This window comes from Muscardinus avellanarius (genome assembly GCF_963383645.1).
Source record: "Muscardinus avellanarius genome assembly, chromosome: 16".
Taxonomy (NCBI): Eukaryota; Metazoa; Chordata; class Mammalia; order Rodentia; family Gliridae; genus Muscardinus; species Muscardinus avellanarius.
The window spans coordinates 67,836,392-67,856,988 of NC_137802.1; the positions used below are offsets into that span (position 1 = coordinate 67,836,392).

At 55.4% G+C, this 20,597-nt stretch overlaps 1 protein-coding gene across 1 annotated transcript in view; it reads left to right on the top strand.

Moving 5' to 3' along the window:
• Positions 1-359: 359 nt before the first annotated feature.
• KIF19 (kinesin family member 19) overlaps positions 360-20,597 on the top strand; it is a gene marked incomplete at both ends in the record, with an annotated part of 33,222 nt that continues 12,984 nt past the window's right edge. Inside the window, 8 exons of the mRNA XM_080712542.1 lie at positions 360-398; positions 2,781-2,861; positions 14,403-14,513; positions 15,127-15,214; positions 15,451-15,587; positions 16,458-16,583; positions 16,870-17,064; positions 18,600-18,746. Coding sequence (XP_080568668.1) covers positions 360-398; positions 2,781-2,861; positions 14,403-14,513; positions 15,127-15,214; positions 15,451-15,587; positions 16,458-16,583; positions 16,870-17,064; positions 18,600-18,746 — 924 coding nt within the window. The remainder of the gene's footprint in view (positions 399-2,780; positions 2,862-14,402; positions 14,514-15,126; positions 15,215-15,450; positions 15,588-16,457; positions 16,584-16,869; positions 17,065-18,599; positions 18,747-20,597) is intronic.

The following is a 20,597-nucleotide window of genomic DNA, read 5'->3' on the forward strand; positions in this document are numbered from 1 at the left end:
GCGTGCGCGCCCCGCAGGGCAGTGGGCCGGCCGCGAGCCAGGGCCGTGGGCAGTGGCCGAGGAGGTACCAAACGGACGGCGCTGCGCCGGGCGAACGCACTGACCAGCCTAGGGCGCAGGGACACTCCGGACAGCCCGGGCAAGGCGGGCGGCGCAGCTCCGAGGGGCGTGACCAGACTCGGGGGCGTGGCGGGAGGCGCTGGCCCCGCCCACCAGCCCCGCCTCCGGTCAGCGCCTTGGCCGCGGGCGCGTTGTTGGTTTCGGGTTGTCAGGCAGCAGAGGCTGCGAGGAGCCCGCAGTGGGGGTGCGGCTCGGCCATGCCCGGTGTCGCGGCCTGAGCCCCTCCAACCGTCGCAAGCATGAAGGACAGCGGGGACTCCAAAGACCAGCAACTCATGGTGAGACCCTTGAAGCCGTGCCTGGACCCCCTCCACGACCCCAGAACCCGGTTACCTCTCAACTCCAGCAGGCAGTGTCCACTAAAAGGACCCGCGAGGGGCAGGGGCTGGGACTGTTCAGAGCCACTTTGCCAAGTCCTAAAGAACAGGTGTCCAGAAAGTATCACAGTCACCCATCAGAGGCTGTTAAGGTGGCCCAGCTTCACCCCTCTCCCCAGGGACCCCAGCCCCTAAGCCTGAGCCGCCTCGGGGGCAAGGCCAAGGTCTGTTCCCGAAGAGATCTGACCTGCCGTCCTGAGAAGGAAAGTGGGGGTTTCTTGGTGAACCAGAGGGAGAGGGTACCCCAGTGTGGCAGGGTCTAAAGTTTAAAGACAGTTGGGGAGAAGGAACAGGTAGAAACTAAAGGTAGATATATCCAGCCAGGAGTAGTAGTCCCAGTACTTGGGAGGCTGAGACAGGAGGATTGCAGGTTTGAGGGGAGCCTCAGCTACTTAGTGAGGCCTTCTGCAAATTAGCGAGACCCTGTTTCAACATAAAGAATAAAAACTAGGGCTGGGGGTGTAATCCCTGTGGTAGAATGCCCTGGGGGGTCAATCTTCAGTACCACACACACACAAAAAGATATTTCCAGGATTTGTGGAGAGGTACTGGGGATTAAACCCAGAGACATGCTGTCTCTAAGCTGCACCCCCCAGCCCGGTTTTTATTTTTTTATGGTACCGAAGATTGAACCCAGAGGCTTTCTATCTCTGAGGTATACCCCCAGACCAATTTTATTGTAGTTTTCTGGAAACAGGGTCTTCCTGAACTACTGAGGGTCTTGTTACATTGATGAGACTGGCCTCGAACCTGTGATCCTTCTGTCTCTCTTATAGGTGAGAAACACCACATCTTGCTGATATTCCAGATTATTAATGGTGCCAGGGTGAAGGGGAGACCCCGTGCCCCCAAGCTTGTGCTAGGCTTGGGTGGGTGGGGCCTTTGTCTCCCAGCCCCCTCACTACTTTCTGAGAGCTAGGGGCTGATGGGGATGTGCCTGGAGGATAACATTACCCCACACCCTACAGTCAGCAAAGGGAAACTTCAGCCCCAGCCCCAAGAAGCTGGAGCTCTGGCAGTGAGAATGTGCCTCTTTGAAAATGGTTTCAGCTGCCGGGCGTGGTGGTGCACGCTTGTAATCCCAGTGCTTGGGAGGCTGAGACAGGAGGATCGCACAGGTTCGAAGCCAGCCTCAGCTACTTAGTGAGGCTCTCAGCAACTTAGTGAGACCCTGTTTCCAAATAAAATATAAAATAGGTCTGGGAGTTCCACCCCTAGTACCACCAAAAAAAAAAATAAAAATGGTTTCAGCTGGCCAGGTATGGTGGTGCACACTTGTATTCCCAGTACTTGAGAGTCTGAGACAGGAGAATTGCAGGTTCATGGTAGAATGCCCCTGGGTTCAATCCCTAGTACCAAAAAAAAAAAAAATGTTTTCCCTCTAGCTGGGCACAATGATGCATACCTATAATCCCAGTATTTAAGAGGCTGAGACAGGAGGATCATAGGTTTGAGATCCAGCTTCAGCAACTTAGTGAGACCCTCTTTCAAAATTTTAAAAAATTTTACAGAGCTTTTGGGGTATATAACTCAAGGTAGAATGCCCCTGAGTTAAATCCCCAGTAAAAGAAGAAAGAAGAAAAAGAAGAGAAAGGAAAGGAAAGAAGGAAAGAAGGAAAGAAAGAAAGAAAGAAAGAAAGAAAGAAAGAAAGAAAGAAAGGAATTTCCTAAGTGCATCAGTGTGCTGCTGGGGCAGGGCGGAAGGCCCCTTCTCCCAGTGGAGCTCAGCCAGGAGGCCTATCAAGGTGATCTGGCACGCCCTGCAGGTGCGCCCTTTGATCAGTAGAAGAAACCCTTCCCCTCTCCCACCTGTTCTTTGGGGAGGTCCGCCCTCTCTCACTGGCTGGGGAATTGGCACTTGGTGACACTCTCTTGGGGTAGGAATGTGATCCCATCCCCAGAGGCTGTGGGATGGGGAGGGAAGACCCCTGTTGCTGTCACCCATGGTGCCAGCACCGTCAGCAGCAGCGCATCATCCACAGAGGTGCAGACAGCGTCCCCAGCGCTCAGGGCTCCAAGTTCCAGCCCCAGGGAGCTGGGAGGTTTAACGAGGGCAGGTGACTGATGCGGTCTGAGAAGACAGTTCTCCCCTGGGCTTCCCTGAGGCCTGATACCTGGCGGGGACCTGCTGCCCCCTCGCCTAGACAGGGACCTTGACTTGCAGACAAAGGAGCCTGGGATAGCTGGACACTGGAGAACCCAGGGTCCTTCTAAGGGGACGAATCCTGAGTCCCTCCCAGCTTTCTGTCTGTGGCCCAGCATGGCTCTCTCCTTCCCTCCCAGGTGGCGCTCAGGGTCCGGCCCATCAGCGTGGCAGAGCTGGAGGAAGGAGCCACTCTCATCGCCCACAAGGTGGACGAGCAGGTATGTAGACTGCAGCCAGGAGCTGCTGGGGCAGCTCAGTGCCCTGGCGGGGTCAGGAAGCACCTGCGGCACACAGCACCTTCCTCCTCCACTCCCTGATCCCACAGCTGTGTCTTTGATGACGTCACCCAAGAAGCCAGGGGCTCTTCTTCCAGGCAGCATTCCCAGATTGATCCAGGGGAAGCTGAGAGTTTCTAGAGTCTGGTGGACCCTGGTCACTTCTCGTTCAGGTTCTCAGAGCTTGGCTTTCCCACCTTCACATGTCTGCTACCTAGAGAGTATTTATGTGGTCAGAGCTAGAGCTCACCTGTGGTTTGTGTTTGGCAGACTCCTTGGTGGTCCTCGTGTGACCATGATGACCATTATTAATCCAGTACCCCAGCACACTGGGAGCATGCTGGGAGCTGGAAGATGAGCGCTTGCAGCTAATAAGATCTGAAAATAAATAAATAAATAAAGCTGGGTGTGGTGGCGCATGCTTGTAATCTCAGTACTTGGGAGGCTGAGACAAAAGGATTGCAGGTTTGCAGCCAGCCTCAGCTACTTAGTGAGGTCTTCTGCAATTTGGTGAGACCTTGTTTCAAAATAAAGAATAAGCTGGGCGTGGTGGCGCATGCTTGTAATCCCAGTACCTAGAAAGCTGAGACAGGAGGATCACCTGTGTTTGTGGCCAGTCTCAGCTACTTAGTGAGGCTCTCAGCAACTTAGTGAGACCCTGTTTCAAAATAAAGAACAAAGGCCGGGTGTAGTGGTGCACGCTCGTAACCCCAGCATTCAGGAGGCTGAGGCCGGAGGATCGCGGTTTGCGGACGGCCTCAGCTACTTAGTGAGGCCCTCTGCGACCTGTGAGACCCTGTTTCCAAATAAAGAATAAAAAATAGAACTGAGAGTATCACTCGGAGGTAGAATGCCCCGGGTCTAATTCCAGCATCGCCAAAAAAAAAAAAAAAAAAAAAGACCCTCAAAGAAACAAGGGATCATTGGAAAGACCCCAAATAAGGTGGTCAGATTCAGCTGGAGCAAAACAAATGAACGCACAAGAACAGCGGGTGAAGTAGGTTCTGCCTTCTGCCAGATGTGTCCTGGACGGGGAGGAGGTTTGCTTACTTGTAGCGGCTTCAGTCGCCCCACCTGTAATTGGGGACAGCAGTTACAACGCCCCCCTAGAGGGTCTTTGTGGGCTACAGGTGCCTGTGCTCCCCAGTGCCTGGCACACAGCAAGTGCCTCATCGATGCTGGTTATCTCTGATATTAGAGACTGAAATTCCCCAGCGCTGTTGGACTGGCTGAGAGGGGGCCAGCCCTGAAGAGCCAGAGAGCCCGGAGGAGAGGCCTCCCTCCTTGGAGGCCCCTCCCTGTGCCATCGGGTCCTTAGGGGCTGGGACAATGCTGTCTCTCTTGGCTGTTCCTGGCTCCTAGCCGGCCTGGGGGCTGATAAATATTAACTGATGGGAACAGCCCATTGTGTGCTCACACTGTGCAAACACTGGCTACATTCTCTCCCTATGGCCAGAGGGAGGGGCTCCCTGCCAGGTCCAGCCTAATCCAGATGGGCTTCACCTCCCACAGGAGCTGTAGCAGAGCTGGGAAGTCCCAACAGGGCCGCCCCTCTGTCAGCACAGAGGAGCAAGCGCAGTGTGGCCACAGGGATCCTCACGCCGGCTGTGGCGGCTTCTGTCCTGAGCCTTCTGTCTTCTGGGGCCTGGCTGGCCTTTCTAACCAAGGCAGGCAGTTTGGAAGTAGCTGCCTCCAATACCAGGTTGGAAACCTTCTCACCCAGGGAATCCCCCCCACCCCCCATACGTATGGCCGTGGCAAACCCAGGCCAAACGTATGGCCTCCCACTTCCTGTGTCTGGTCTGTTATTCTGGTCCCCAAATGGCCACCTCCCTAAGGACGTGGAAGAGCAGGCTGGCAGCTCTTTGCTTTAGTAGCATCGGGGTGACAAGGCCCTGAAGCCACACCCTGAGGGAGGCTGAGGAGGAAGAGAGAGAAAGGAGCCTGGATGGAGTCCCAGGCTGGGGGAAGAGGCTCTGGGACAAAAGGCTACCTTCTCCCTCCCTCCTGCCCCACCAAAGCCCACGCCCGCTGACCCTCCTCCTAGCCCTGGCCTGTGTTTATCTGTAGGATTTAAGTCAACAACAATATGTATAATCTCATAATTAGTACTTATCTGTTCTTCGGTTGCTATGGAGCTGGGGGTCCTGTGTCTGGGCCAAGGTCTCTCAGGAGGCCCAGCAGCTGGGTGAGGCCAGGAGGGTGGGGCAGGCGAAAGAGGAGGGTGTGCTATGGGGGGGGGGCAGAAAGGAGGCCTGGCCCCCCACAGGGCAGAATCCACAGTAAAGGCTGGGAGGTGGGGGCCCATCCTGGCCACATCCTGGCTGGGCGCCGGTGGACAGGCCAAAGAGCTGCCCTTGGCCTCTGCTTCCTCATCAGAGAGCAGAACAGGAACCTGTTTCACCCTCCCCAAGAGCTATGGGGAGGATTAAAGATGGTGCAGGGGGCTGTGGCCACACACACGGGCTAAGGTGACCGACAGGAGTGCCCGAGACAGTGACCGCAGGGGTGGGGATGATTGCCCTTAGCCCACCCCGGGGCCGCAGGGTGGGGGCTCCCTGCAATGCCAGCTTTCTAAAGACATCTTGGCCCCGTTGCCTCCCAGAGCTGAGCATGGTGGAAGGTGACCAGGGGAGTCCGCAGAGATCCTTTACAACCCCCCCCCCCCGCCGCCATTCCTCCAATCTCCCCAGCCCCCGCCACTTTCCATCTTCAGAGTGTCCATTCAACGTAACTGGATCATACGACAGGTGCTCTTTATGTCTGGCCTCTTTCCCTTAGCACGATGTTTTGAGGGTCCTCTACGTTATAGCTTACTTAAGAACTTCATCCGTTTTTATGGCTAAATACTATTCCGTGGCACGGATTCGCCGCATTTTGCTTATCCTCCGTCCCTTGCTGGGCACGTGGGCTGGCGCCACTTGGTTGTTGTGTGCGATGCTCTGAGGATTCAGGGCTTCTTACGCTTAGCCCTGGGTGGGTATCAGAAAGGGGTGCTTGTTAGAAATGCAGGTTTGAGGTTCTGATGGCCTGCATCTTGGAATCTGCATGTTACAAGTGCCGCTCCTGGGGGCTCTGATCAAGGCAGCTACAGACCCCTTGAGAGACTTCCCTTAGACTATCTTCTAGGTCCCCCTCCGTCACCCTGGGCCTGGGGTCCTCAGAGTTCTATAGCCAGTGGGGTTCTGCCTGGGACAGGAGCCAGGCGGAGCTCTGCCCTCCGCAGCCGGCCGGGCCTTGGTGGCTTTACGAGCTCACAAGCTCTGTTCTGGGCTTCTCTGTCCAGCCCAAGAGCTGACCGGTCCTAGGGATACCTGTCCTGGGACCCAGATCTCCTTTATTGACTTACAGGTTGACATGTATCTAAATAGAAATATGACCAGCAACAAATCCCCTTTCTTTCTTTTTAAATGTGTTTATTTGGTGTGTGTATATGAGCATGGTACTGGAGATTGAACCCAGGGATGATCTACCTCTGAGCTACTATTTTAGGTTGAAACAGGATCTCACTAAGTTGCTGAAGGCCTCACAAAGTTGCTGCAACTGGCCTTGAATCTGTGATCCTCCTGTCTCAGCCTCCAAAGTACTGGGATTATAGGTGTGTGCCACCACACCCACAAAATCCCCCTCCCTTTTTTGTGGTCCTGGGGGTGGAGCCCAGGGGCTTTTCTACCTCTGAGCTATACTCCCAGACCTTTATTTTATACTTTATTTGGAAACAGGATCTCACCAAGTTGCTGAGAGCCTCACTAAGTAGCTGAGGCTGGCTTCGAACCTAAGTGATCCTCCTGTCTCAGCCTCCCAAGTGCTGGGATTACAAGCATGTGCCACCATGCCTGGCTCAAAAAGGCCCCCTTTTTGAGGTAGTGGGTATTGAGCTCAGGGGCATTCTACCTTCTAGCTACACCTCCAGCCCTATTTTGTGTGTGTGTGTGTGTATGTGTGTTACTGGGGATGGAACCCAGGGGCATTCTAGCTCCAAGCTACACCTCCAGCCCTATTTTTTATTCTTTATTTTGAAATAGCTTCTCGCTCTGGAGGGCCTCACTAAGTAACTGAGATTAGCTGCAATCCCGGATCCTCCTGTCTCAGCCTCCCAAGTACTGGGATTACAAGTGTGCACTACCACGCCCGGCTTCCTATTTTTTTTTCTTTATCCTTTATTTTGAAACAGGGTCTGTCTCACTAGGTAGCTGAGGCTGGCCGCGAACCTGTGATCCTCCTGTCTCAGCCTCCCAAATACTGGGATTACAAGCGTGCACCACCACGCCTGGCTTCCAAATCCCCCTTCTTAAAGAAAAATAATAAAATTAAAATTGGAAACAGTCTTAGGGACTGATATATACCCAGAATCAATTCTTTTTTGTGCCCTGTTTATTTTCACCTGAGGATGATGCCGGAGCCACCCTGAGGCTTCCTGATGGGATGGGGGCATGAGTTTGATCTCTTCTCTTAGGGCAATAGCTCTGTGGGTACTCACTTGCCTCTAACGGGGCCAAACTTGAGGCCCAGAGACACCATGCCATTGGCTCAAGGCCACCCAGCAGTGTTGCACCTGCGCCCATTTGTGGCTCCCCCTGCATCCGGGTATCTTTACTGCCAGCCTTAGAGGCCGGAGGAGACTAGGTTGTTGGTTTCACCCTGGCGCCATTTTGCCCTAAGGGGATATTTGGCAGTGTTACAGCTCAGGAATGCTGCTCCTGGGATCTATTGAGTAGAAGCCAGGGGGGCCTCCACACATTCTGCAAAGCTCAAGAATCAGGAGTGCCAAGAAGGAAAAGCCCTGGTCTAGGTTCAGCCATTTGGAAGCCAGAAAGGATCCCAATAAAACTGCAAAGCTGCTCAAAGCACCCTCGGTTTAGGAGTTTGCAGCAGGAAGAACTCCCAGCATACTTTGTGCAAAGTATTTCTCACCGAGGAGATGCTTAAAAAGAGCCTGGTCAGCCGGGCATGGTGGTGCATGCTGGTAACAGGACTTGGGAGGCTAAGACAGGAGGATCGCAGGTTTGAGGCCAGCCTTGGCAACTTAGTGAGACCCTGTTTCAAAATAAAGAATAAAAGCCAGGCGTGGTGGCGCACGCTTGTAATCCCTGCACTTGGGAGGCCGAGACAGGAGGATCGCGCCAGTTCGAAGCCAGCCTCGCTGGTTTAAGAGACCCTGTTTCCAAATTTTAAAAAAATATAAAATAGGTCTGGGAGTGTAACCCAGAGGTAGAAGGGTTTCCAGGAACCCCAGTACCAAAAATAAATAAATAAATAAATAAATAAAATAGCACAGGATATAGATCAAAGGTAGAATTCTCCTTTGTTTAGTCATTATATATATATATATATATATATATATAATCTATCTATCATGTATCTATCATCTATCTATCTATCTATCTATCTTGGTTCCTGATGGAGACATAGCTCATGGGTTAGACACCCTCTCCCTGGCCCAAGGCCTCTACTTCTCACCAGGATTTTGGGTCTCTGGATTTAAAGTCTCTGAGTGGGTCTGGAGCTTTATTTCATGGCTGGATTGGACTAAGGGCAGGGCTGGGAGCCAAGGCCATGGAAACAGGCCCAAGCTGAGGTAGGAAGCCTGGGTCTGCTGGAGCAGCTGGGTCTGCAGGGCAGAGTCCTGTGTGAGGCCGCCCAGCTTCTCCCACCCTCTGGCCAGCACTGAAAGGCTCCCGGCCATGGCACGAGAAGGGGCTCCCAGAGGATGGAGAGAGGATGCCCAGGCTGAGCCCGACCCCAGGGCCAGGGAGGGCCGAGCTGACACCTTGGGTTGGGTTGTGGCTGCCCACAGGAGGTGGTGCAGTAATTGGCAGGGCAGCTGGGACCCAGCACCTCATGCAGGGCGGCTTCCACGGCAGAGTTTACAAGCCCGCAGCCCTGGAGGGCAGAAGTCTGGAGCCAAGATGGCCGCGGGGAGGGATCCGTCCCAGGCCTCTCTTCTGGGCTCAGAGATGGTCCTCTTTTCCCTGTCTCTCCACATCACCTTTCATCCATGGGCGTCTGTGTCCACATTTCCCTTTATTTCTGGGAGGAGGGTACTGGGGATTGAACTGGTGGTGAGGGGTCTTGGGTCTAGAACCAAAAGCTTTGACCCTCATGACTGGACGCAGCCGGGTGGCTTTGGGTAAATAACTCCTCTAAGCCGAGTCCTCATCTACAGTCCAGCCATCATCAAAGTTATTAGAGAGAATGAGAAAATGCTTGCCAGGCCCCGAGCACCATGCCTGGCTCAGTCAAAGCACCCCCCTCCCATGAAAGGCAGCTTTGTTCTGCAAACATCCTTGGCATATGCCATGTGCCAGCCAGGGTGACATTTAGAGGGAGACTCGGGATGCGCAGGAGGCTCCCGGAGCCAGGGTGGGCATGTGCTCCTGGGGCCTGGGCAGGGGCACTCATACTGCCGGGGTGGGCGCAGGTGTTTTCTTGGGTCTGTGCTGTGGGGGTTCCTGGCGGGCAGTACAGGAGGTGAAGCTCGGAGCGAGCATTCTTTTCAACTCTGCATTCCTCTGGGAAACCTCAGTCATCTGATCTGAGAACCACTGCCCACAACTCACCTTTTTGCCTTGCTCATATTCCCCCCCCCCATTGCCCACCTCCTACTCATCTTTTAAGACCCACTGACAGGCTGGGTGCAGTGGTGCACATCTGGAATCGCAGTACTTGGGAGGCCAAGACTGGAGGATCGCAGATTCAGAGCCAGCCTTCAGCAACTTAGCAAGGCCCTGTTTCAAAAGAAAAAAATAATGCTGGGCTTTGTGGCCCACACATGTAATCTCCACTTGGGAGGCTGAGACAGGAGGATCGTGGTTTGTGGCCAACCTCAGCAACTTGTGAGACCCTTTGCAACTCCGTGAGACCCTGTTTCAAAATAAAGAATAAAAAAATAGGGCTGGAGGTGTAGCTCAGAGGTAAAATGCCCCCGGGTTCCATCCCCAGTACCACAAAAATTTAAAAAAAAGACCCAGGAGTGTCAGAGGGAGGACCCCTGCCCTCACTTTCAGTCTTCCTGGGTCTGGCCATGCAAGGTGTTCGCCAGCAAATTGGACTGGCCTCCAAATTTCAATGCCCAGGTCCTTGGCAGCCCAACTACCCTTCCCCAGGCCTCCCCAGCTCAGCTTTGGTGCACCTGGCCGAGGGCACAAAGGCTCCATTGTGTACCCAAGGGGACAAGACAGGGGTGATGCTCTGGAGAGTGGGGTGGGCTGGGCCCAGACAGATGGAATCCAGACAAAGCCCTCTTTAAGAGGGGAGCACAGGGGCCACACAATGTGCTGATGCAGGAGCGTTCGGACATCAAAGGAGCTAGATGCCAGGGTGCCACGCACTTGGCAGGGCCCAGAGGTCGTGTGGTGGGCACTGGTGGGGGATGGGCATGCCTGCGTGCTGAGAACCCTCCCAGCACCGGGGCCCTGGACGACCTGGCTCGCATCCACAGGATGCTGGCACCGGGGGCCAGAGCCCGCACGACTGGCCGGCTCCCCCTGCATCCTGGTGCCAGGGGCTCGGAGCCACTTTATCTTCCGCTGAGTCTGAAACCTCAGCGGGGCTCTTGCGTGCTGGCAGCCGGGCAGGGACCAGATCCTGGGGGAAGCTTAGAGGGACTGAGGCCCTGGGGAGGTGGCTGATGGCGGGGGATGGTAGGTCCCCCAGGTAACAGCGCAGGCCCAGCTATCACTTGCTGGTGTTATCACCCTCTGCCGGAAGGGGTCCCAATCGGTGGCCTTCTCTCCCTGTACAAAGTCCCCTCCCCTCTAACTGGCTTACCTGCAATCCCATCTGATTGAATAAGACCCTGCCTCCTGCACGGTGCCCTCCCACCCCCCCTGGAGAGTCACACCACGCGGGGAGGGGCAGCTACCTGAGGGACAGGGGCTACTTTGGATGTAATGGGCACAGGTGTGTGCCTTCTGCAGGAATCGAGGAGTGAAGGAACAGGGGTTTGATCCTGGGACATACTTAGAACATGGGGGGGGCCTCCCGGCTCTGGGCCTCCTAAATCCTCAAGCTAGACAAGCAGACCCAGAGGGATGCATGGCGGAGCTCCCGGCCCACGCGTCCAGCTGTGCACGCAGGTGGCCTCCTACCCGCCCCCCTGTCCCCTCGGAGTGCCCTCTCTCCGCCGCAGCCCCTTGGGGTGGCCCTGGACAGTCTGAGCTTCTCAGCACCTCATCCAGTGTCAGAGCTCGGTTTACCTCTTTGCACAGAATCTTGTTGTCCAGAGCCAAATGAGAACCCGGTGCGCGGTGAGTGCGGCCTCTGCCAAGCATGGCGGCCGCAGAGGAGCCCTTTCCTATGGTTCCTCTGTGGGAGCAGAGGGGGCGCAAGGAGGTTCAGAGGATGGGCAGGGGCCAGCCTTCCGGGGCCCCCACCCCACTTTCTAGCAATTCAACTTTGTACCTCAATTTCCTATGTGATCGTAACAATCATGAATTCACACTAAGGGCGCAGATCAGCCATTGGGACTGCAGGCCGAGGTGAGGCTCCCGGGCCGTCCCTCCCGGCCCCTGCCCTCCTGATGGTGAGGAGGGGCCTAGTGCCCACGCTGGCTGAGGCTACTGCCTGGCGCTCCATTAAGCACCCCTGGCCCCGGGGACCGGCCCCTCCTCGTCGGGGGGAGCTCTGCGGCGCCTTATTTCCCCTGGCTGTCTGGCGGAGCCGGTACCCCAGGGAGCCCGGGTGCTCTGGGCACAGAGCAGCACTTAGAGGTACCAGTCACCTCTCATGGGCACCGCGCGGTGCAGCGGGGCAGGCCGGGGGACTGACGGCCTTCCTCTAACAAGGGCGGTGCGCTAGCTTCAACTGGTCTTTTATTTTTGTTTTTAAAAATTATCATTATTGAGCCGGGCGTGGTGGCGCACGCTTGTAATCCCAGCATTCAGGAGGCTGAGACGGGAGGATCGTGGTTCGCGGACAGCCTCAGCTACTTAGTGAGGCCCTCTGCAACTCAGTGAGACCCTGTTTCAAAATAAAGAATAAAAAATAGGACTGGGGCTGTAGCTCGGAGGTCAAATGCCCCGAGATCCATCCCCAGACCTGCAAAAAGTTATGATTATGATTATTATTATTGCCAGGCATGGTGGCACATGCTTGCTGCAGTACTTGGGAGGCTAAGATAAGAGGATCACAGGTTCGAGGACAGTCTCGGGAAGTAGTGAGACTCATCCATCGAGTGAGACCCTCTTTCCAAATTAAAATAAAATAGGGGTGGGGGGCGTAAGTCAGAGGTAGACTGCCCCTGGGTTCCAGCCCTAGTGACACAAAAATAAAATAAATAAATATATGTAGAGAGAAATAAATATTTTTTCGCCTTTCAGTTATTCAGTGTATGTATATGTGTCTGTATGTGTCTATATGTATATGTTGTGTATGTGTATGTTGTGTATGTGTGTGTTGTTGTTTCTTTCCCACCAATCTAGTTTTTAGGGGGACTTTTGTTTTGCAGTGCTGGAGATTAACCCAGGAGGAGCCTTCTACCACTGAGCTATACCCCCAGCCCTTTTTATTTTATTATTTTGAAACAAGGTCTCTCCAAGTTGTGCAGACTGGCCTCAAAACTCGCAATCCTCCTATCCCAGCCTCCTAAGTACTGGGATTACAGACATGCACCACGGCACCTGGCTGCCTCTCGAGACTTGGTGGTGGCCGTGTGTGTGTGTGTGTGTGTGTGTGTGTGTGTGTGGTGGGGGCGTAGGTCCCTGTCCACAGTTTCCACCCTGCTCTTTCGCTGCCCCTTGTAGGAGACTACTGAGCGCCTGGCACGTTGCTCACACGGTCCCATGGGGTCTTCACAGGCCCACGGGATCATTCCACGGTCCCATCTGACAGAGGAGATGAGGCTCAGGCACATCCCTCTGCCGTCTTGTCTGAGGCAGGACAGGAACTCAGAGCCTGCCCCGATTGTCCTCTCCTGCTTCCACTTCCCCGCCCACACCCCCAAACTCAAGCCCTCTGTGAGTCTGTCTTCTGTCGGTTCTGTGAGCCTGGAATTGACTTTCCTGTTCCTGACCTTGGTTAGAATCCCCCACATGAATCCACCCCTTCCTCTGCATTCCCTCGCAGAACCCAGAACAAGGCCAAATGCACCCAGGGCAGAGAGGAGAGGGCTCAGAGACTGTTTATTTTATTTTATATTTTGTGGTACTGGGGATGGAACCCAGGGCGTTCTACCTCTGAGCTACACCCCCAGCCCTATTTTTAGTCTTTATTTTGAAACAAGGTGTCACTAAGTTGCTGAGGCTGACCTCCAACCTGTGATCCTCTTGTCTCAGCTTCCCAAGTACTGGGATTACAAGTGTGAACCACCACGCCTGGTTTTCAGAGATTGTTTTAGAAAATGGGTCCCTCAGTCACCCTTAAAGCAGGGAACAAACCCAGCCAGGCCCCTTCTGTACCTTAACACACACACACACACACACACACACACACACACACAAACACACACACACACACTGCAGCTCCTCTGCCCTGCAGAGAGGGAATCTCAGTGAACCCTATCCTAGCCCAGCATGGGGCCCCATGGCCAACCCCCAGGTCAGGCACAAAGCTGCAGCCACCCCAGACCCCTTTTAGACACTAGTGAAATGCCCCAAACCAATCACTTTTCTTTTTCTTTTCTTTCTTTTTTTTCTTATTTTTAAAATTTTTATATCCGCACATTGTAGTCATACATCTTTTTTTTGTGTGTGTGTGTGTGTGTATGGGTCTGGGGATGGAACCCAGGGGCATTCAACCTCCGAGCTATACCCCCTGCCCTAGTTTTTATTCCTTAATTTGAAACAGGGGCTCACTAAGTTGCGAAGGGCCTCACTAAGTAGCTGAGGCTGTCCGCGAACTGCAATCCTCCAGTCTCAGCCTCCCGAATGCTAGGATTACAAGCGTGCGACACCACGCCTGGCTTTATTTTTTATTTTGAAACAGGGTCTCACTGATTTGCAAAGGGCCTCACTAAGTAGCTGAGGCTGGCCATGAACCAGGATCCTCCTATCTGAGCCTCCTGAATTCTGGGATTACAAGCGTGCGCCCTCACACCCAGCCTCCAATGGCTTTCTTAACACCTGACCCCCAGCTGCCAGCAGCCAAGAGGCAGACATGCAGGGGGGAGGCAGGCAGGTAGGGTCCCCAGTACCATGTGGCTGCAGGGATGTTGGTTGAGAGTCTTTGACCCCAGGTCCAGCTGGAGCCCTGGCTCCTCCACAGCCAGTGAGTGACCGAGGCACATGGGGACACGTAGGGGATGGGCTTGGGATCTGGGGTCCCTGTGATTTGGGGCACCCCTCACGCCGCTCTCTGTTCCCTGGGGCCTGCGCCAGCCTTGCAGAAGAGGTGATCTTATCTCCAGGGAGGCTTCCTGGAGGAAGGCTTCTCCGGGCATTCAAGGCCTAGGGTCCAGCCTGACCCTGGGAGGGCGGATGGGGCAGGAACGGGCCCTGAGCTCTGGGACCTCAGCTGACCCTGGTGTCCTCTTGGCGACCTTCACAGATGGTGGTTCTCATGGACCCAATGGAGGACCCCGACGACATCCTGCGGGCACACCGCTCCCGGGAGAAGTCCTACCTGTTCGATGTGGCCTTTGACTTTACTGCCACCCAGGTGAGGGGGCCCGGAGACACACGGAGGTCTCTCTACGCCCCTTGTCCCAGTCATGGAGCCTCAGGGCACCCTGACACTGACCCCCGCCTTTCCTCTGACAGTTGCTCAAGGATCTGCCTTCTGGGGCTTTCCTGCAGGGCGGGCCCACCTGGCCCACATGGATGTGCTTGGGTTAGCGCTCACCAGCCACCATGCACAGGGTAGCCACACGGGATGCTCCATGCTGGCCCACCTGGGCGCCGGGGGAAGGAATTTGAAGCCCATCTGGTGTGGGGAGGGGCGCGGGGAGAGCCACGGGGAAGCTGACACCTTCCCAGGGACCCTCATCTCGCCCATCTTCAGGAAGCTCCCGGGAGCAGGTGGAATGCATCCTTGGGGCCCAGGGCCAGAAGCAAGGGAGCCGTCTCAGATGTCTTGAGTCCCTTGCAAGCTGGTGTCCCCTGAGGGGTGTTAAGCAGGCACATCCCCTCCTCCACTTCCCATCCCCCCTGCTCTCCAGCGTAGGGCTCCTGCTATGGAAACCTCTCCTATCCAGGGCAAGCACTTGCTGGGGGCATCTGTGCCCTGGCCTGTCTGTGCCCCAGACCCCTGACGCATCTCCTCTTCCCTGCAGGAGATGGTATATCAGGCCACCACCAAGAGCCTCATTGAAGGCGTCATCTCTGGCTATAACGCCACCGTCTTTGCCTATGGCCCTACAGGTGAGGAGGAAGGACTGGAATGCCTCTGTTGTCCCCTCCATCCGAGAGCTGAGGCCATCAGGGATGGGGCTGATCCAATTCTTACCTCGGACCCTCCAGCTCCAGGGCCCCAGCCCCAGCCAGGGTTGTCACTGAGGGGCCCCGCCTCGAGGATAGACCCAGGGTTCCAGGTACACCTGCCCAGCAAGGCCTTGCTACTGGCCCCCGCCCGTCATCCACCTCCCTGCTCTGCCCAGGCTGCGGGAAAACCTACACCATGCTGGGTACAGACCACGAGCCCGGCATCTATGTCCGGACCCTAAACGACCTCTTCCGTGCCATCGAGGAGACCAGCCATGACATGGAATATGAGGTCTCCATGTCCTATCTGGAGGTGAGCCCCACCAGGCTTAGATAAGAAGGGATCTAGAAGGGTCCTGGCCCGTCTCCCCAGAGCCAGCCACTGGGCGGTTTTCTGCAGCACTTATCATGGCTGCACCCCCACATACATATTTGTTAGCCCTACCTTACAAAAATTGAAGCTTAGAGAGTTAGGCAACTAAATCCATCACAGGCAGCAGTTAAGGGAGCAGGCATATGAACTCAGGACCCTGCGGCTCTGAAGCCTGATCCCTCGTACCACATGAAGGCGAGGGAGCTTTGTCCGTGAGCTCAGGGCTTCAACTGCCCCCACCAAGGCGGCATGCCTCCTCTCCACCCTTAGGGACCCATTTCCTAAGCAGGCTCTCTCTGGTCCAATGGGGGAGACACCCAGATGCCTGAGCAGGGCCAGGCCCAGGGCTGGCTAAAGCGGGTTGACATCCGCCATTGAAGGCTCTCCCTCGAAGAGGCTCGACTCCTCTTAGCTCCACCTGGGAGCTGCTAATCTCCTTGGTGACTGCCAGCAGCTGCTCAGGCAGCAGTGCTCACATTGGGGGTACCCAGAAGCAGCAGCCTACAGGTTGCCTAGCAACAAGCAGGGCTCCCCACCGGGCCAGGTGTACCAGCCAACTGCCCCGCGCCCGGCCTGTCTGCAAAGTGTGCCCCACCTGGCTTAGAAGCCCCCAGGGACCTTGGCTTTGGAGCCCGGGGTCTCCCTGTGGGTGCTAGGTACCCTGCAGCTCCCGCCATAGAAAGGAAGGACCTTTCCCAGCTGGGGGTCTTTCAGGGGACCCCAAGGCTTTGAGCTTCTTGGGGAGGGAGGGGCTCCTGGCCCTTGCCCAGACCTCCTGCCCTTAGTTTCCCTCCCCACCGGCCCCATCAGATCTACAACGAGATGATCCGGGACCTGCTGAACCCCGCGCTGGGGTACCTGGAGCTGAGGGAGGACTCCAAGGGGGTGATCCAGGTGGCCGGGATCACCGAGGTCTCCACCATCAACGCCAAGGAGGCAAGTCTTGTGCATCCAGGGGCTGAGGGGAGGCCGCAGGGCAGGGGCGGTGGGGACGGAAGCCAGGGAACCGCTGGTGCTCAGCTGGGACCGGGACAGGCACAGAGAACCCTGAATCGGCCATCACAATAGCCCCAACCTGACCCTGAGGTGTGACCAGGCATCACAGCCATTTACACAGAGACCCCGCCCCCAGAGAGCGGAGGCCCACCACCCCAGCCTGTCTTCTCCGAGGCAGGACTGTCCATGGGTCCCCAAGCCCCGTCCTCCTTTCCTCCCTCCTCAGATCATGCAGCTGCTGATGAAGGGGAACCGGCAGCGCACCCAGGAGCCCACGGCCGCCAACCGGACGTCCTCCCGCTCCCACGCCGTGCTGCAGGTGGCTGTGCGCCAGCGCAGCCGGGTCAAGGACATCCTGCAGGAGGTGCGGCAGGGCCGCCTCTTCATGATTGACCTGGCCGGCTCTGAGCGGGCCTCCCAGGTGAGGCCAGCTCCCGGGGAGACAAGAAGGGAGGATGTCCCCCAGGGGAGGCTGGTACCTCAGGGAGACAGGGGGAGGGAGGATGTCCCCCAGGGGAGGCTGGCTCTTGGCCCTTGGGGGCTGAGGGAGAAGCTGTCTGGTGGGGACAGCTGCCCAGGGATTGGGAGGAAGGATATCCCAGGGAGGTGGGGATGAGTGGACCCACCCCCGTGGGAAGGGACTGAGTAATGTCACAGAAGATATGAGGTCGGAATGCAGCTGGTCCTGGCTTGGCCACCGTGGGCAGAGGTGGCTCCATCCTGCATGCCAAGCTGAGCATCCAGAAGCCGCCTTGGGGACTGCACCGTCCCTCCATGTCCATCACGGCACAATGTGGTACTGTGTGAGACAGGGATGTGGCCACTCAGCCCCACCCAAGAGCTTCAGTCTGCACCTCTTGTTCAGAGACCATCCTGCCTTCTTGTTCAGAGACAAGAACCTGCCTTCCATGACCCCTGGGAGGAGGGTGGGCCAGGGCCCCTTGTGTCAAGTCAGGGGCACCAAGGAAGAGGGTGAGATTTATGGGGTTTGTTTTTTGTGGTTTTGTTTGTTTTGTTTTTTGGTGCTGGGAGTGGAACCCATGGGTATTTTACCTCTAAGCTACACCCCCAACCCTATTTTATTTTTTATTTGGGAACAGGGTCTCACTAAGTTACTGAGATCCTTACTAAATTGCTGAGGCTGTTTTTGTTGTTGTTTGTTTGTTTGGCAGTACTGGGGATGGAACCCAGGGGCATTCTGCCTCCAAGCTACACCCCAACCCTATTTTTTATTCTTTATTTTGAAACAGGGTTTCACTGAATTGCAAAGGGCCTCACTAAGTAGCTGAGACTGTCTACGTACTGTGATCCTCCTGTCTCAGCTTCCCGAGTGCTGGGATTATAGGTGTGCACCACCATGCCCAGCTTTTTTTTTTTTTTTTTTCTTTTTTGGTGGTACTAGGGATGGAACCCAGGGCATTCTATCTCCAAGCTATTTTTCTTTTTTTTTCTTTTTTTTTTTTGTGGTACTGGGGATGGAACCCTTCTACTACCAGGCTACACTCCCAGACCTATTTTATATTTTATTTGGAAACAGGGTCTCTTAAGCCAGCAAGGCTGGCTTTGAACCTGCGGGATCCTCCTGTCTCAGCCTCCCAAGCCCGGGGATTACAAGCGTGTGCCACCACGCCCAGCTCTATTTTTCATTTTGAAACAGGGTCTTACTGAGTTGCAGAGGGCCTCACTAAGTAGCTGAGGCTGTTGGCGAATTGCGATCCTCCTGTCTCAGCCTCTCGAATGCTGGGATTATAAGTGTGCGCCACCACGCCCAGCTCTGAGGCTGGTTTTGAACTTGCAATCCTCCTGTCTCAGCCTCCCAAATATTGGGTTTACAGATGTGCGCCACCATACCCGATTGAGGGTGGGACTAATAGCCGGGGCCACCAGGGCTTGGTGGGGTTGCTGCAGTGCACTCCCTGCCCCGGAAGGCCACAGCTCTGCCTCTGCTCACCCCAGACACGGAACCGCGGGCAGCGCATGAAGGAAGGGGCTCACATCAACCGCTCCCTGCTGGCCCTGGGCAACTGCATCAACGCGCTGAGTGACAAGGGTGGCAGCAAGTACATCAACTACCGCGACAGCAAGCTCACCCGGCTCCTGAAGGTACCGCGCAGCGCCCAGGCGCGGGCACCAGCGCAGAGCTGTCAGACCGCACAAATGACGAGTCAGAGCTGGGCACTGAGGTGCAGCCTGTAGTTTCAGCACCCAGGAGGCCGAGGCTGGAGGGTCACTTGAGCCCAGGAGTGTGAGACCAGCCTGGGCAACACAGTGAACCCTGTCTCAAAAGCAAAACAGCCGGAAGTGGTGGCCCGTGCTTGTAATCCCAGTACTTGGGAGCTGAAACAGGAGGACCGCAGGTTGGAGGCCAGCCTCAGCAAGTAGTAAGATTCTCACCAACCTAGTGAGACCCTGTTTTAAAAAAATAGGGCTATGGATGTAGCTCAGAGGTAGGATGCCCCTGGGCTTGCTGAGTACCACAAAAAAACAAAAACAGAAACAGAGCTGGACATGGTGGCGCACACTTGTAATCCCAGTGCTTGGAGATTGAGACAGGAGGATCACAGGTTCGTGGCCAGCCTCAGCTACTTAGTGAGGCCCTCCACAATTTAGTGAGACCCTATTTCAAAAATAAAGAATGAGTCTGGTGTGGTGGTACACACTTGTAATCCCAGTACTTGGGAGGCTGAGACAGGAGGATCACAGGGTCGAGACCAGTCTCAGCAATCAGTAAGACTCTCATCAACCTAGCAAGACCCTGTTTCAAATTAAAAATAAAGGGTAAGCGTGGTGGTGCATGCTTGTAATCCCAGCGCTTGGGAGACTAAGACAGGAGGATCGCACAGGTTCGAAGCCAGCCTCAGCTACTTAGTGAGGCTCTCAGCAATTTAGTGAGACCCTGTTTCCAAATAAAGTATAAAAATAGGTCTGGGACTACAGCCCAGAGGTAGAAAAGCCCCTGGGTTCCACCCTCAGTACCACACACACACACACACACACACACACACACACACAAAATAAAGGGTAGGAAGTGGGGTGTGGTGGCGCATGCTTGTAATGCCAGTACTTAGAGAGCCTCACCTACTTAGTGAGGCCGTTTGCAACTTAGTGAGAGACCTTGTTTCAAAATAAGGAATAAAAAAATAGGACTGGGGGTGTAGCTTAGAGATAGGATGCCCCTGGGTTCCATTCCCAGTACCACAAAAGAGAACAAAAATAGGACTCCTAGGTCATGCTTTTCAGATAAACTATGAGTGAATTTGTTGTAGTTTAGTATATCCCATGCAATATTTAGGATATACTTATACTAAAAAAATTGGCAACCCTAATCAAAGGGTGGGTAGCAAGCAGGGAAAGGAGCTGCACCTGCCTTCTCCGTGCTGGGGTTCTGAGGGACCCTTGGGGGCTCAGTGACACGGGGCCCTGGAGCGTGCTGCCGGGGAGTGAGCTGTTCCCCTGTGCAGGGCTGCCCTCAGCTTCGAGTTACACAGGCGTCAGCGAGGGACACTCCTGCATGGCCTCTGCATTCCGTGATTCTCCCCACTACTCCACTAGTCCTTTGATCTTGTCAGTGGCTCTGTGAGTTGGGGGACAATTGCATTTACAGGCGGGGAAACTGAGGCACGCATGGTTAAGGAACTTCTTTGCTAGTTAGTGCTGGAGCAGGATCCCAGCGGGGATCTCCCCGGCCTAACCACAGAGCTACAGTGCACAGGGCACTCAATGGCGGCCAGTCTGAGCTGGGGGGGTGTCCTTGCAAAGACTGGGGTCAGAGTAGCTTCCGGGTCTCACAGCTGGGCGGGGCTTATCCCTCTCATGCAGTCTATACCCTGTGACACCCAGCAGCCAGGCGCCGTGGCATGTGTGTGCGCATGTGTGTGTGTGAGGGGGGCAGGAAAGGGGTTAGGGCAGGGAAAGGCGACCCCCGGCGCACAGCCCGGCAGGAGGAGGCGATGG